Below are 13891 nucleotides of genomic sequence, written 5' to 3'. Positions count from 1 at the left end.
GAATGAATTGTGTTTGTAATCTTTAATGTTAGTTTGCAACGAACAAGTTAAGCAAATGCTCGTAGTCAACGAATTGCTTTAATACAATACAAAAGTTCAATATGCAAGCACTTACATTAATCGGTCCGATTTTACATTTTACTTTATTTCGTGATATATTTAAATTAATTATATTCACAAAACAGTAATTACACTATTCATAATACCGCCATCTCGGATTCTAAGCTTTATTTAGTAATGTAAAAATTAAAGTAATTAAAAAATTTACAGCATCACAATTTTGCTAAACTTTTTTTATATTGCTTAGATGGTTAGAAGAGCTCACGGCCCACCTAGTTTTAAGTGGTTATCGGAGCTCATGGACAACTACAACGTAAATGCCGCCACTCACCTTCAAACGTCAGTTCTAAAGTCTCAATCTTTTCATTACAACGGGTGCCCCAGCCTTCAAGCCGAAACGCATTACTGCTTCACGGTAGAAATAGGCAACCTACCCGTGCGGACTCACAACACGTCCTACCACCAGTAAAAATATAATAAAGCACCGTTCTAATACCGGTTCTCGGTAAGTACCGCAATCACACATCAAATCGTTCACATTATCGAAACCAATTCCGTTTGTCCAATTATTTGATATCGTTAATCAAAACGTTTCGATGGTATATTACGATATACATCGTCTCGTGAATATTGAGCAACCTTCACCGGAAACGCTACCGGACAATCTATCTACGATCTACCGATTAATTAGTTTGATTTGCAATACAATGCGGACTATGTTTCAAATGCTGACTGACGGTATGCGCTCAGTCATCGCACCATCGTCGGGGTTTCAACCAGTTGACAAATTACGTGACTTTACGATGAGCTTTTATGGTGATTTTTTTGGAACGAAGTTCCTTATGGGACGATACGGAGGGGTACCCTAACCGGGAAAAAACGTCCGTAACGTAAGATGTTTATTAGTAATGCACACAGTGTACGACTTAACTTTGTAATAACATATTTTTTTATTATATATTTTTTATAAATCATTGTGAATAAAATAAAGTTGATGACTTTGTAAAGTAGTTTTTTTTTATCATAAAAAAAATCATAATAGAAATGTATACCCGAATAATTAGTTTCTTTATACCTCGAATAGAACTTAAAATTAATATTTTTATAATAAGAAACTTCGTTCCTATCCGGTGTCCCACGATACCACACATCTTATTTTAACTATTTAATGAATTAAAATTGAAAAATGAATACGTACCCAACAAATGTTCACGATTGACTTCCATCGTGTAATAAAAATCAAACCCGCAAAATTATAATTTGCGTAATTACTGGTGGTAGGACCTCTTGTGAGTCCGCACGCCTAAGTACCACTACCCTGCCTATTTCTGCCGTGAAGCAGTAATGCGTTTCGGTTTGAAGGCAGCCGTTGTAACTATACTGAGACCTTAGAAGGTGTCTATGGGCCCCAGTAACCACTTAACACTAGGTGGGCTGTGAGCACGTCCACCCATCTAAGCAATAAAAAAATATTTGTTATAATTTCATTTTATTCATAGCTTTTACTGTAATTAATGTATTGAAAAAATGGTGAACCTACAGAAATAATTCACCCAAGTTGACATTTAATTTTTAGGTCAATTAGTATGTATATTCCATTGTATTAGGAAAGTTTTAAATTCTAACATGTACACAAACTATAGAAACAAATACCCTTTATGTATTGTGAATAATTTTATTTTGTATCATTGATTTGTAATTAACATAAAACACAAATAAGCAAATCGTTAATAAATTTTCACCGATTTGTATTCTTATGCTTGAATGAACTCTACATCTCGCATTCACAATAAATTAAATATGCAAAGATGCGTAATGCATGTATTTCGGTCGGTGACCTCTTTGCGACATGTTACAGTTGTGCATATAATCGTTTCCGTGTTTCAAAATTAATGCCGGGCCTTGGCATAGCGATTGTCGTAGTTTTCCCTTTTCATAAGTCGAGTGAGTACCTTCGCCTTAACGTGTGTCTAGAAAAATAGCTTCTGTTTTTCAAACAATAAAATGCAATACGCCCTGTTAACTTTGTTGAGTCTTTGAAAACTAAGTTAACTATCGTAATTTTAATACTGTGGTTGTTAGTTCATAAGCTTTTAAGTAAACAAAGGTTTGTTTAAATGTAGCTTTTTCTTATTAGTAATATATTAGGACACATTGTTTCGATAAACTCACAAAATTACTATTGTATGCCGAAAATGAAGTAAAAGGTAAGACTACGGGAAACTATTGTTAAAGGATTTTTCAAGTTAAAAGTATGAAAACTAAAATCCGAGATTTTCTCTCACTTTATAGATGCCGGAAACATACACATGATAAATAAAATCATTGATACATAAAAAATATTTTCAATGTTTTGACTCCAATTGGGGAACCAACCCGAAACTGCGGAACAAACAGTCCTCGAAGGATAAGTCTGGTTGATTTGGGGCTTTTAAATAATAATTAAGTCAGAATGTAAATTAAAATCATTTTAAATTGTCATTAAATTATTAATTTTGTGAATTCATTATTCTATGAAATAACTATTATATATGCATAATATAAAACACAAAGAATGTTTTTTTTTACAAAAAAAAAAACCTTGTCTTTACCGAATTAAAGTAAACAAAAGCGAAATAATGCAAACATTATTGACCTTAAATTTTGTTCCTCGTGTCTCTTTCTGTAGCATTTAATTTATGTAGACACGCTTAAAAAGACATTGTTCATTTTGTTCTTTATATTATAAAACATAACAGACGAAAGAAAAACAACAACAAACAAACTTTTTATTTTTTTATTGCTTAGATGGGTGGACCAGCTCACAGCCCACCTGATGTTAAATGGTTACTGGAGCCCATAGACATCTATAACGTAAATGCGCCTCCCATCTTGAGATATAAGTTCTAAGGTCTCGATTATAGTTACAACGGCTGCCCCAACCTTCAAACCGAAACGCATTACTGCTCCACGGCAGAAATAGGCAGGGTGGTGGTACCTACCCGTGTGGACTCACAAGAGGTCCTACCACCAGAAAAGAAAATAATAAATAAATATTTATGAATATGAATAAATATTTACCTATTCATATAGTAATAGTATGTCTAACGTACCATTAGTGGATATGTTCAAAGGTTGTGTGATTGCCGCGGGCGCAGGAGGCGCTGATTCCATTTTCCAGGACGCGCAGCACGAGACGGGGGAAAACTCGGGCGTGGGGCCACTGCCCGCCGATATCAACATGGTCGGGCCACCTTCCTATTGCGATCTCCCTGGAAGCTCAACATACGGCACCGACAAAGTCCACTCAAAGCAATACACAGTTGCAGTTCTAAATTCGTATGAATAACTTCATTCGTATGATAAGATAGTTACGATGCGACAATTTATCGGATAGCACTCGGTTCGCACGCGCTCGCTTGAAGCTCAGCCAGAACACTGAAGAGCGCGCTTGTTGTGCCGGCGCGCCCACTCGCGCGCCTACTCCCATTTACACGCCTCGGAAAAAATCTCTGCCACCAACAACAATAAAATTGCCACCGCTCTATAGAACCTCCGTGCACCTCTCACTCTAACGTTCTTAATTCGATTTCCGAACGCGTCGAAATTATACCGACTTTCGATTCAGTTGAACCTTCCGTCCTGTTCTAAAACTTTAAAACTCCGGTTATCATCAAATTTAAATATTAAAAACCTTATGCCGATAGCTTAAGTGATACTTTTCAATGACAGCGGCTATCCACTTGTAACTTTTTGAATCTGTAGCTCATATTAACTACTCCTACTCGCACTCGTTCGGTTCGGGTTAAGCTTGAACCGTATGAAAGGGACAGGTGCTCTACCGACCGGTAGAATTACAGTAGTGAGCACAGGTGATCTTTTACTGTATCCTCATATAGGAGGTGTTAATGTATACTTTTCTCTTTCTCTCCAACGAGAAATGACCAAACGAATTTGAGACGACAGTAAGATATGATTGACTTCTTAATTAAATTCAACGCTAGTTAACCATGCTTAGCATCCGCTTTAATGGTCGGAATATCGAATACGTTCCATTCTGAATAAGTTTGAGTGCAGGTTCAATATTCTACACTTTATTGCTTACTCTTATACTTTTATATTCAGGTAAACTGTCATTATTTATTAAGTTTACGGGAGTATATCGGCATTCTAGAACGAGGGATAAAATGTTTGTATATCAATGTAATCATTATTATCCCACAAAGTTAACAGCTCGTGAACTATACAGATTAGTCTGAGAATATAAATGAAAATGAAACGGAGTTGCTAATATGAGAGTAATTATTGACATAGGAGCTATGTACTAGTGTCCGTCAATTAACGAATTGCTGCAAAATACACTCATTATGTTCTTTTGATCGATGTATTTTTATTTTATAATTACAGGGGAAAGTGAATCGCCGGAAGGTCTCGACCGGAGTGCAACTGTCGTTCGCATACAAGTAGGCACCTTTGAAATTGTTCTTTTGAATTCAAATAATCATATCTCTTTGTACCGTCATTTATATCAATCTGGCGCTGCTCTGTGGTTTTGCTTAAAAGAAAACTAGCAATCAGGTAAACTGTGATATTTTTTAAAGAATATTATATTACTTAAAATAAATGTTTACATGTATATACCTATGTAATGAAGTACCTTTTTTCCATACGTCAACGTTAGTAGCCTAAGGGGATAGACCAACTACGCTCGGACGGGGAGGTTTTCGGGGTTCAATCTGATAGGACTTGCCCTAGTAAGAGCAGTGCATCACAGAATGTATCGCTGGATTGGAAACGCGACCAACTTTTTCCTCTTTTGCTACCAAAATGGTAGCCTTGAGAGGCTATGCCAGCGTAATCGAGCGAGTAAGTGAGCTCAAAGGGCTCAAACCTAACGACGTTGCTAACTCTAACCCTAGCAAGAGCAGTGCTTCGCTGAATCTACGTCCGGGTCGGAAACGCGAGCCACTGACAAGATCCGGCGAGAAACTCAGTGAGCTGTGTCTGTGGACTGATGAGCCCTTCGTCGCATTTATTTATTATTTATTTTTTATTGCTTAGATGAGTGGACGAGCTCACAGCCCACCTAGTGTTAAATGGTTACTGGAGCCCATAGACATCTACAACGCAAATGCGTCACCCACCTTGAGATATAGGTTCTCAGTATAGTTACAACGGCTGCCTCACCCTTCAAACCGAAATGCATTACTGCTTCACGGCAGAAATAGGCGGGGTGATGGTACCTACCCGCGCGGACTCACAAGAGATCCTAGCACCAGTGCAAGTGACGAATTCAACGAGAACGATGACCCGACCAACTGATATGGCCACGTGGCTTCAGTTTTGTTAATGTATATGAGCTAGTTGCTGCGGTGTTATGTCAGTCCTATGTATAATCTCTTTGTGGAATTTCAGTTCTATACATACCTCTCTTTGTCTTTTATTATCGATATAGAAAGTAACTTTTCTTTTTTTCTTTTCTTTCTTTCTCTTTCTTTTGTAATCAATAAATTCTATCCATTTCACGACATTCTCCGGACTCGATTTCACTGAATTTTTAATCGCATTAGCATGATTTTGCAAACTTCTTCATTTTCTTCTTACCCTAATATCGCCCGTGGTGTAGTCGCATCAGCACAGAATATTCTCTTATCATAGTTACAATTTAATTCGTGATATAAATTATTTCAATGATGCTAAATTGAATTAAGTTAAAAATAATCAACAAAATTAATTGTTCTTTTCGCTAATTATGCACTTAGCCAGCATATTTGAGCGAACACTGATACTGATAGTACCTATTTAATAACGCTTGGGTATATCTTCTCAATAATGAATTAAACTTAAGTAATAATTAACTACAACGTAAATGTAATTATGGGAATAATAATAGAAGCGATTACATTTTTTTATTGCTTACATGGGACGAGCTCACGGCCTACCTGATGTTAAGTGGTTACCGGAGCCCATAGACATCTAGAACGTAAATACCGCCACACACGGCTAAACGGCTGCCTCACCCTTCGAACCGAAACGCATTACTGCTTCACGGCAGAAATAAGCAGGGCCCACCACCGTACCACCGTACCTACCCGTACGGACTCACAAGACGTCCTACTACCAGTAATTACGCAAATTATAATTATGCGGGTTTGATTTTTATTACACAATGTTATTCCTTCCCCGTGGAAGTAAATCGTGAACAATTGTTAAGTACGTATTTCATGAGAAAAATTGGTACCAGCGTGCGAGATTCGAACAACGTTACACCGTTACATATGAATGCGACGGACGTCTTATCCTTTAGGCCACGACGACTCAACCACAGGCACGACATTAACCCTAGTTTCTATTATTCTATTTATTTGTTTATTTATCTATATATTAATACGTGAAGCAAAAACTTTGTATCCCTTTTTACTAAAATTGCGCGGACGGAGGAGTATGAAAGTTTGCACACTTATAGAGCATATAGAGAAGAAGTGCACAATGCTAATATTTTTTCAAAATAATGCTTTAAAGATACAGTAAATGAATAAAGAGAACATTACACACACTACATACCATGTATTTGACGCACACACGCATGCATACTATTTATTGTCAAACTTTTGTTTTTGGCGTCTGTTGTCAAATTGAGAATAGATTAAATATTGTTGTTAATATTTTTTACAGTGTGAAATAAAATATTTTATAATTGGCGAAATTTGTGATTATACCTATAGAAGTATAAAATACAATCATATTAGTGTACAAACTTACAATTCCAATTAATTATAGTCGAATTTCGACTAATGCGGGATCTCTAGTATTTATTAATTTACTTACAAATGTCTATGAGCTCCTGTGACCAATTAACACAAGATGCGCTCCGACTAGATTACCGGTCCAAAAAAAAAAAACAAAAAAAAAGTTTTGGAACTCTTTATTAATAGGTATTGGATGTTTCGTGCAAAAAAAACTAACTGGTGACATGAAGTAATTTCTTAATATATATTTACTAATTGTTACTCGTGGTTTCGCCTACATGATCCAGGAAAAGTGTCTATTATTTTTTGTAAAGCGTCAAGTAAATTTCCGCAAGAATGAGTTTTTTTCCAAGATTAAAAGTGCTAAACATGTCAATCCGTTGCTACATTTCGATATAAAAAAGGACAATCAAACACAAATAAACAAACAAACACACTTGCACATTTATAATATTAGTATGAATATGTACCATCGTAATGATAGGTATATATTATTATATACTTGGACACAAATACTGGAATTAATTTTTAAATGGAAAATAAAACTCAATTTGTACGGGTTTTTTTTCGATACGAATTATCATATTTAGAGAAATTTTAGGAGCTAATTTTGGAGTTAATTAGCTAATTTTATTAATTCCACTTTATGATGTTTCTACAATACATGAAGCGATCGTCAGAGCCCACATCTACAAAAGAACTTTGAGACTTTTGATGTACCTAAGTCTTAGGTGTAATAATACTTCGGTTGTCTTACCCTTAATACAATAATTTTTAGACAACAATAATTATCAGTTCACGGCAGAAATATGCAGAATAGCTGTTTTCCATGCGTGTGTACCACAAGTGTCCACAAGAGACGTTCAGCTAGCGTTAAGCTGCCACCCAGCGGGGTATCCCGGAACACCAGCGGCATCGCTCGGGTGGCTTGGTAGGGTGTCGTACCGCGGAGACTGCCGTCGTTGGTCATGGACTATCGCCTCGACGACCCGTCGGTCGGGCGTCCTCGGTATGGCGCCGCGTGTCTGGTTGTAGTGTTGACCGCGTTAACCCCCGTACTCTGACCGGGTTCTGACCCCGGACGGAGATCGGACGTCGGGTGTAAGAGTTCAGGGGAGTCGCTTAGTAGAGTCGGTAGGGCCGTAAAACTCCTTGGGCCCGTAGTCTGCTCCAAACATCAGCAAATCGTCAAGTCCCACATACCTAGCGCGCCCCCTTAGGCGCGCGGACCTCGTAGGAGGTTCGGCCCCCGACCCTGAGAAAAAAACAAGCGTTAAGCTGCTACCAAAGATCGGAACGTGTTAATTGCCGTGAAATAAGCCTACAATTTACTTTCTTCTAGGAAGAACTGGTATGTTAACCGATTGCAGAGCATATTTCTGGCACACACTACCCCTAGTAATGCTGTCATCTATGAGCGACGCTCACTACTCATCATTAGAGGAAACTTATCATCGTCTATCTATAAAGGAAATTAAAAAATAAAAGTTAGTACATTATTATATTTAAAAAAGTAAACCATTCCTGTACTATTTTCTCACAATCTGAATTAGTGACATTGTCAAATGAAATTTCTAGAGCAACAATAGTAGTCGACTTAAGTAATACCCACAAAATTATAGTAGGGCCTTTAAAGTAATAAGAACCGTCTTTCAATTATCGAAGTGTTTGAATAAACGCAGGCAAGATCAAGATCAAGCTTATCGCAAACGTTTTAAGTAATAATTAACTAATCTCATTAGATAAGTCTTGGGGAGGTTTTAGAGAAAACAAATCGTAATTTTTCTTTAAAGTATTTTTGGTGGAATATTTTATTACACATCATGGTAACTCGGTACTCGACAAGAAATTGATATTGTACTGCCTGTTCCTAAAGTTTATATGAGATAGTAGGAATTAAAGAGAAGGTAAATTAAGGATCGGTTTCATTTAATGATATGTATACTATTTTTTGGATTATACTTGTGTACAAACAAAGAAAAAATTCATTATTAAAAACGTATTCCTATTTTTATCGATAACACGCTAAAGTATTTATTGATTATTAAATAAAAAGAAAATCGGTTGACAAATAGAGAAGAAAATTGTAGGGGAGCGAGGGGCTTGTTGTAACAGTTTTCATGAAAATTAATATATCTTGAGATTCATTGATTAAATTGCTACTAAATAAAAACGGATAGATGCTGTAACTCTTCCTCTACCAAATCAAGTAAAAATAATAACATAACTATTGGTCATTATTTTACAATCAATTTTTTTCTAGAAGAAGTGCGGTGTTACAACTTACCTCGTGTTTGGGGCAAGTTGTAACGTCTACCGGGGCAAGTAGTAACGACAATTCTTTGTTTATTTTTAACAAAATTGACATCTTTCTAAAGTAGGTATTTTGTAATTGTTATCAAAAATCAAACTTTTTAAGCCTAAAAATTAAGTAATTAACAGTTTTATTTAGTTAAACACTACTTAGAATCATCATGGCGCTTTTAAATTACAGTAAGTACATAATTAAATTATTAATATCTATCTAACAAAGTATTGCACTTATATAAGAATTAACATTTTGTGGGTTTTATTATAATTGAATTCAGTCTTCATCTGAGCTACAATTAATACAAATAAAAAATAAAGTGTCTCCTGTAGCACATTCTACAAGTACCCACATCTTAAAAAATGATACACTCGACCCCATCTTCTTTATTTGAATCTGTGTAAGCTTCACAACATACCAGACAATACCACTCTTCTGATTCAGATTTTGTTGATTTACCTTTGCCTTTTCCCTTCCCCTTTCCTTTACCTTTTTCTTTAATATTGATATCTTTTTTCTGTTTTTTCTTTATCTTTTCTTCATATTTTGCGTCTGCTATTTGTATTAGTTTTTCTTGGTATCGCCTTTCGTATAGGTCTAATCTTCGATGGCGAAAAGGTTTTTTGTAGACTGTTGTAACACGTTACAACAAGCCCCGGGATTTTGTTACAACTAACCCCATGGTATGATTTTTAACGTTTATCAAGATAACAATTTAAACAATGTAGCGATCTTAAAAACTGTTACACATTATCAGAGATAGATAAATTTGAATGTAAATAAGATATAGAAAGTTTGAAATTAGGCGATAATAATAACGCAAACCAAAATTTTACGACAGTACAATTTTATATTACCTGGCAAAAATGAAGTGCATGTATATTTTCGCTCATTGCGCTGGCCGGCGGGACATTGGCTATGGCAACATGATGCAGTGCGGTTTATAGGTCAAATCGAGTCAAAGAAATACGCTAATATAGTTTAAGATCCTAGTGAAAAGGGCCTGTTACTACTTACCCCTGTTACAACAAGCCCCTCGCTCCCCTACTCGAGTGCATTGTCTTTACCTGTTAATGATATATATAGATTATCTATCAGCATTTAAATGTATCCCATTCGTTAAAATTATATGTATTTAATAAGCAAATAGATAAATAAGATATATCATTCTATAATATTTAATATGTTGAAGATAATAAATTTATTTTTCGTCGCCTTTGATTTTTATTTAAAAGTGTCGTTTTACCTATCTAAAAAGTTATCTTAAATAATTCGGTAGTACATACTCAATTAGTAAAGAAAATATTATAATACCAAATTAATAATTGCTGAAATTATTTCGTCTGTTAGCACTGCTTATATTATACTACTACTATACTCTACTCATATTTGCTACATGACATCTATAGCTCTTTCCTATTTATTTTTTCGTCTTAAAACACATAATATCTCCAAAATAAAATAAAAATCACAATATAATACATATTTTTTTATTACACGATGATTTTCCACTATCATGAAAATTGGTCGTGAACACGTCTTAAATGCGAATTTCCATAGAATTTTTGGCACATGTAGAATTTATGAACCAACATGGTAGCTTCGCTCGTTACGAGCATCCCAAGCGTCTTATCCTTGATCCACGACTATTGCATACTGTATTATGTTACTTATGAATATGAAGGACCCAATAATTATTTCTCCAGTTTGAATGCTTTTACTAGTGGTATGGCATATTATGAGCCCATAAGTTACATCAGAAAAAATGGTATATGATAGAGGAGTATGGATGGAGAAGACATGTTTCGCCCCAGATGACTGAGAGAAGATGAGTAGAATGATGATGATGATGAAGTAGTTACAACAGTAGATTTTTTTACTATCGCAGTGGTGTATAGACGGGCTTAAATTGTGTTAAGAAATCATTTAAAATAAAATTAAGTGGTTTTGATCCTGGCAGGTATTTTATTAATGCCGATTAAAATGTTAGCTTTGAAATTTATTAATTAATATTTAATAGCTTTTTTCTGTATTTTTAATAACCATCAAGTCCAATAAATTAAACATAATAAAATTAACCATATAAGTACATACATGTTGATGGTGACTTTTTATTACCAAAGAACTTTGTATAGGTACAACCAGTGCAAAATTTTCATAACATATCAATTGCTTTATATTATGATACTACTAAATTAGAAAAAAAAAGTTTTACATCTAAATTTTCGGTACGTACACAAATTCATTTAAGAATTGATTAGTAAAAATTATGTTTTTGTACATTTTTTCTACACTCAGCTCATTTTTATCCTTTCAATTTATAAAGAAAAAAATATAGATATATAATACATGATGTTATAGGACGAACATTACATAATTATGTGATCAGTGTTATCTTTTTTCTATTTAAAGTCATCCTATATTGAAAACAAAAATCGATACAAGTAGGTACCTAATTGTTTTCGTTCGATAAATAAAAAGGTTCAATCCATTTCCCGAGCGTATGGTTTTTATTTTAAGAACGTTGCCTCGTACAGCCTCCCGAGACAGAGGCCGACACCGAGGATTTAGTGCCGAGATAGGGCGTGGGTGTCACCTAATGAATATATTTATTTATGTGCCGACGCATAGCGCCGACTTTTATCTCGCACCGACAGAGACAAGTCCGTATCGCCAACTCCGTACAGCAAACACGGCCGTAACGACCGGGTACTCACCGGAGCGGTTATCCGTTTACAAATGTGGATAATTTCATGTTTATGTCGGCAATAAACAGGCATTTGTTAAATATACGATTGAAGAATCTAATAAGAAAGCTGGAAGAAGTCGATGTAAATTTGAAAATTTTCCAAATCATTAAGAAGGTACGTATCTAACTATATATTCCATATAGATATATGATATACCCGTATTATTACCCATTTACATATATTTCTTTGACACAATTTATTTATAATGAGTAACAAAAAAACATCACCCCACTTCTGGGACAGGCTTTTAAAAATACGCATGCTCTAAAGCTCAAAATATTTATCATGATAATCAAACTAATATTTCAAATTATCAGCTCTCATTGTATATAAGTCTTAACTCGTGATTTAGTTACTATATTTAACGCTATCATCAAGAAGAGGAATTGCGAGGAAATAATTTTTTTGTACAAATTTATACAAAAATAGGCATAGGTGATGTACATATGTATAAATTCTATGTGTCAATTTTATCTGTCTTTTATTTAGTATATATTAAGGAGATTGTCGGTGTTATAAAAAAAACTGTTTTTTAAATAAAATATTCCACCTTCGCAAAGAAAATATTATAACAGGCCAAAAAAGAAAATTTAATACAGAAAGTAAATTTTAATTTTGAAATGTCAGAAATTGTGGTAGAGTTTCGACCAGTCGATACAGATTGTAGGCATATGAATCGTCATGATAGTCTTTAAAATTTTCACTTAGTACCGCTAACCGTATTATTTACTATATGTTTTATCCTAGGCATTAGCACCCAGTTCACGCACAATACTACAGACCACAAAGGGCCTGACGACTCATCACCCAGGGCACATACGAATCGAGATTCTTTCTACAAATGGTCTGTGCAACATTTTCAGGTCCACTGTACCTTGATACCGACATCTCCTCAGCAACTTGGTATCTAAATAACAGCCGAAGCTCACGTTAAGCTGGTGATTTATACCTTGACACGCGACATTCGTTGTGGTCGAGCGCGACAATAGCTCGTCGGTCGCAGAGAGACCGTGAATTTCCATCATAATGTGTTCAAAATGTTTATGCTATCTATTTTAGACCACCCAGGCGGTGACAAAGGCAAAGGACACACGATATCTTCTAGTACCTGCTAGAACAAAGCTCGCAACCTATTCACATTCTGATCATCCCTTTTCATACTCAATTGACTTTAGAAAAGAAATGTTCCCTTGATGAAGGTCAGTTGGAATTTAAAAAATTAAAACTTATTATATTTCAGTAGCGACACAAAATAGTAGTTATTTTTTTTTCGTGAAGGGAAAACGATCTTATCACATAAAATTAAACAAACGAATTCATTTCAAAATGGATTCCTAGAATCTCTTTCCAATTCTAAGATTCAAAGAGTCCTCAATTTTTTCTTTTCTTTCTTAGGTGGGTGGACGAGCTCACAGCCCACCTGGTGTTAAGTGGTTACTGGAGCCCATAGACATCTACAACGTAAATTCGCCTTGAGATATAAGTTCTAAGGTCTCAAGTATAGTTGCAACGGCTGCCCCACCCTTCAAACCGAAACGCATTACTGTATCACGGCAGAAATAGGCAGGGTGGTAGTACCTACCCGCGCGGACTCACAAGAGGTCCTACCATCAGTAAATTAATTAAAACTAAATGAAGAAAAATTTTATATACAAGCAAAGATTTCTCATATCATTAGATTAGGATAATTAGAAAGGATACAAGATATACGACATTAAACAATGTGTACCCAAACCTCGAATACTAAATATATTTGACAAAAGCGACGAGGCAATCAAAACTGGTTTTATAAAAAATACAACATTTTTTTATTGCTTAGTAGGGTAAGCGAACTCACTACCCACCTCGTGTTAAGTCGTTACCGGAGCTCATAGAAATATCAACATAAATGCTATTATCGACCGAGAGGAGATCTCAAATGTGTGTATAACCGTCGTCCCAAACTACAAGCTGAAACGCATGGCTGCTTCACGGCAGAAGCAGACCGGATCGTGGTACCCTACCCTTGCAGCCTTGGAATACGCAATACTCTTTTAATACTACCA

At 35.3% G+C, this 13891-nt stretch overlaps 1 protein-coding gene and 1 long non-coding RNA gene across 3 annotated transcripts in view; one reads left to right on the top strand and one right to left on the bottom strand.

Annotated features, from left to right (window-relative positions):
* LOC101744226 (paired box protein Pax-6) overlaps positions 1-3629 on the bottom strand; it is a 45358-nt gene extending 41729 nt beyond the window's left edge. Inside the window, exon 1 of one of the 2 annotated variants that reach the window (XM_021349153.3) lies at positions 3153-3629. In XM_021349153.3, the coding sequence (XP_021204828.2) occupies positions 3153-3282 (130 nt within the window). In that variant the 5' untranslated portion in view covers positions 3283-3629. The remainder of the gene's footprint in view (positions 1-3152) is intronic. The other variant, XM_038015008.2, reaches the window with a different exon arrangement.
* Positions 3630-4055: 426 nt separating this feature from the next.
* Positions 4056-8848, top strand: LOC110385540 (uncharacterized). The gene is made up of 3 exons (XR_002430790.3): positions 4056-4164; positions 4447-4617; positions 8131-8848. It is a non-coding gene; the product is annotated as an uncharacterized LOC110385540 (long non-coding RNA).
* Positions 8849-13891: the final 5043 nt, after the last annotated feature.

The sequence above is a fragment of the Bombyx mori genome, chromosome 13 (assembly GCF_030269925.1).
Source record: "Bombyx mori chromosome 13, ASM3026992v2".
In the NCBI taxonomy this organism is placed as follows: domain Eukaryota; kingdom Metazoa; phylum Arthropoda; class Insecta; order Lepidoptera; family Bombycidae; genus Bombyx; species Bombyx mori.
Note: the sequence above shows the minus strand (reverse complement) of the source record. Positions and strands in the feature narration are given on the sequence as shown.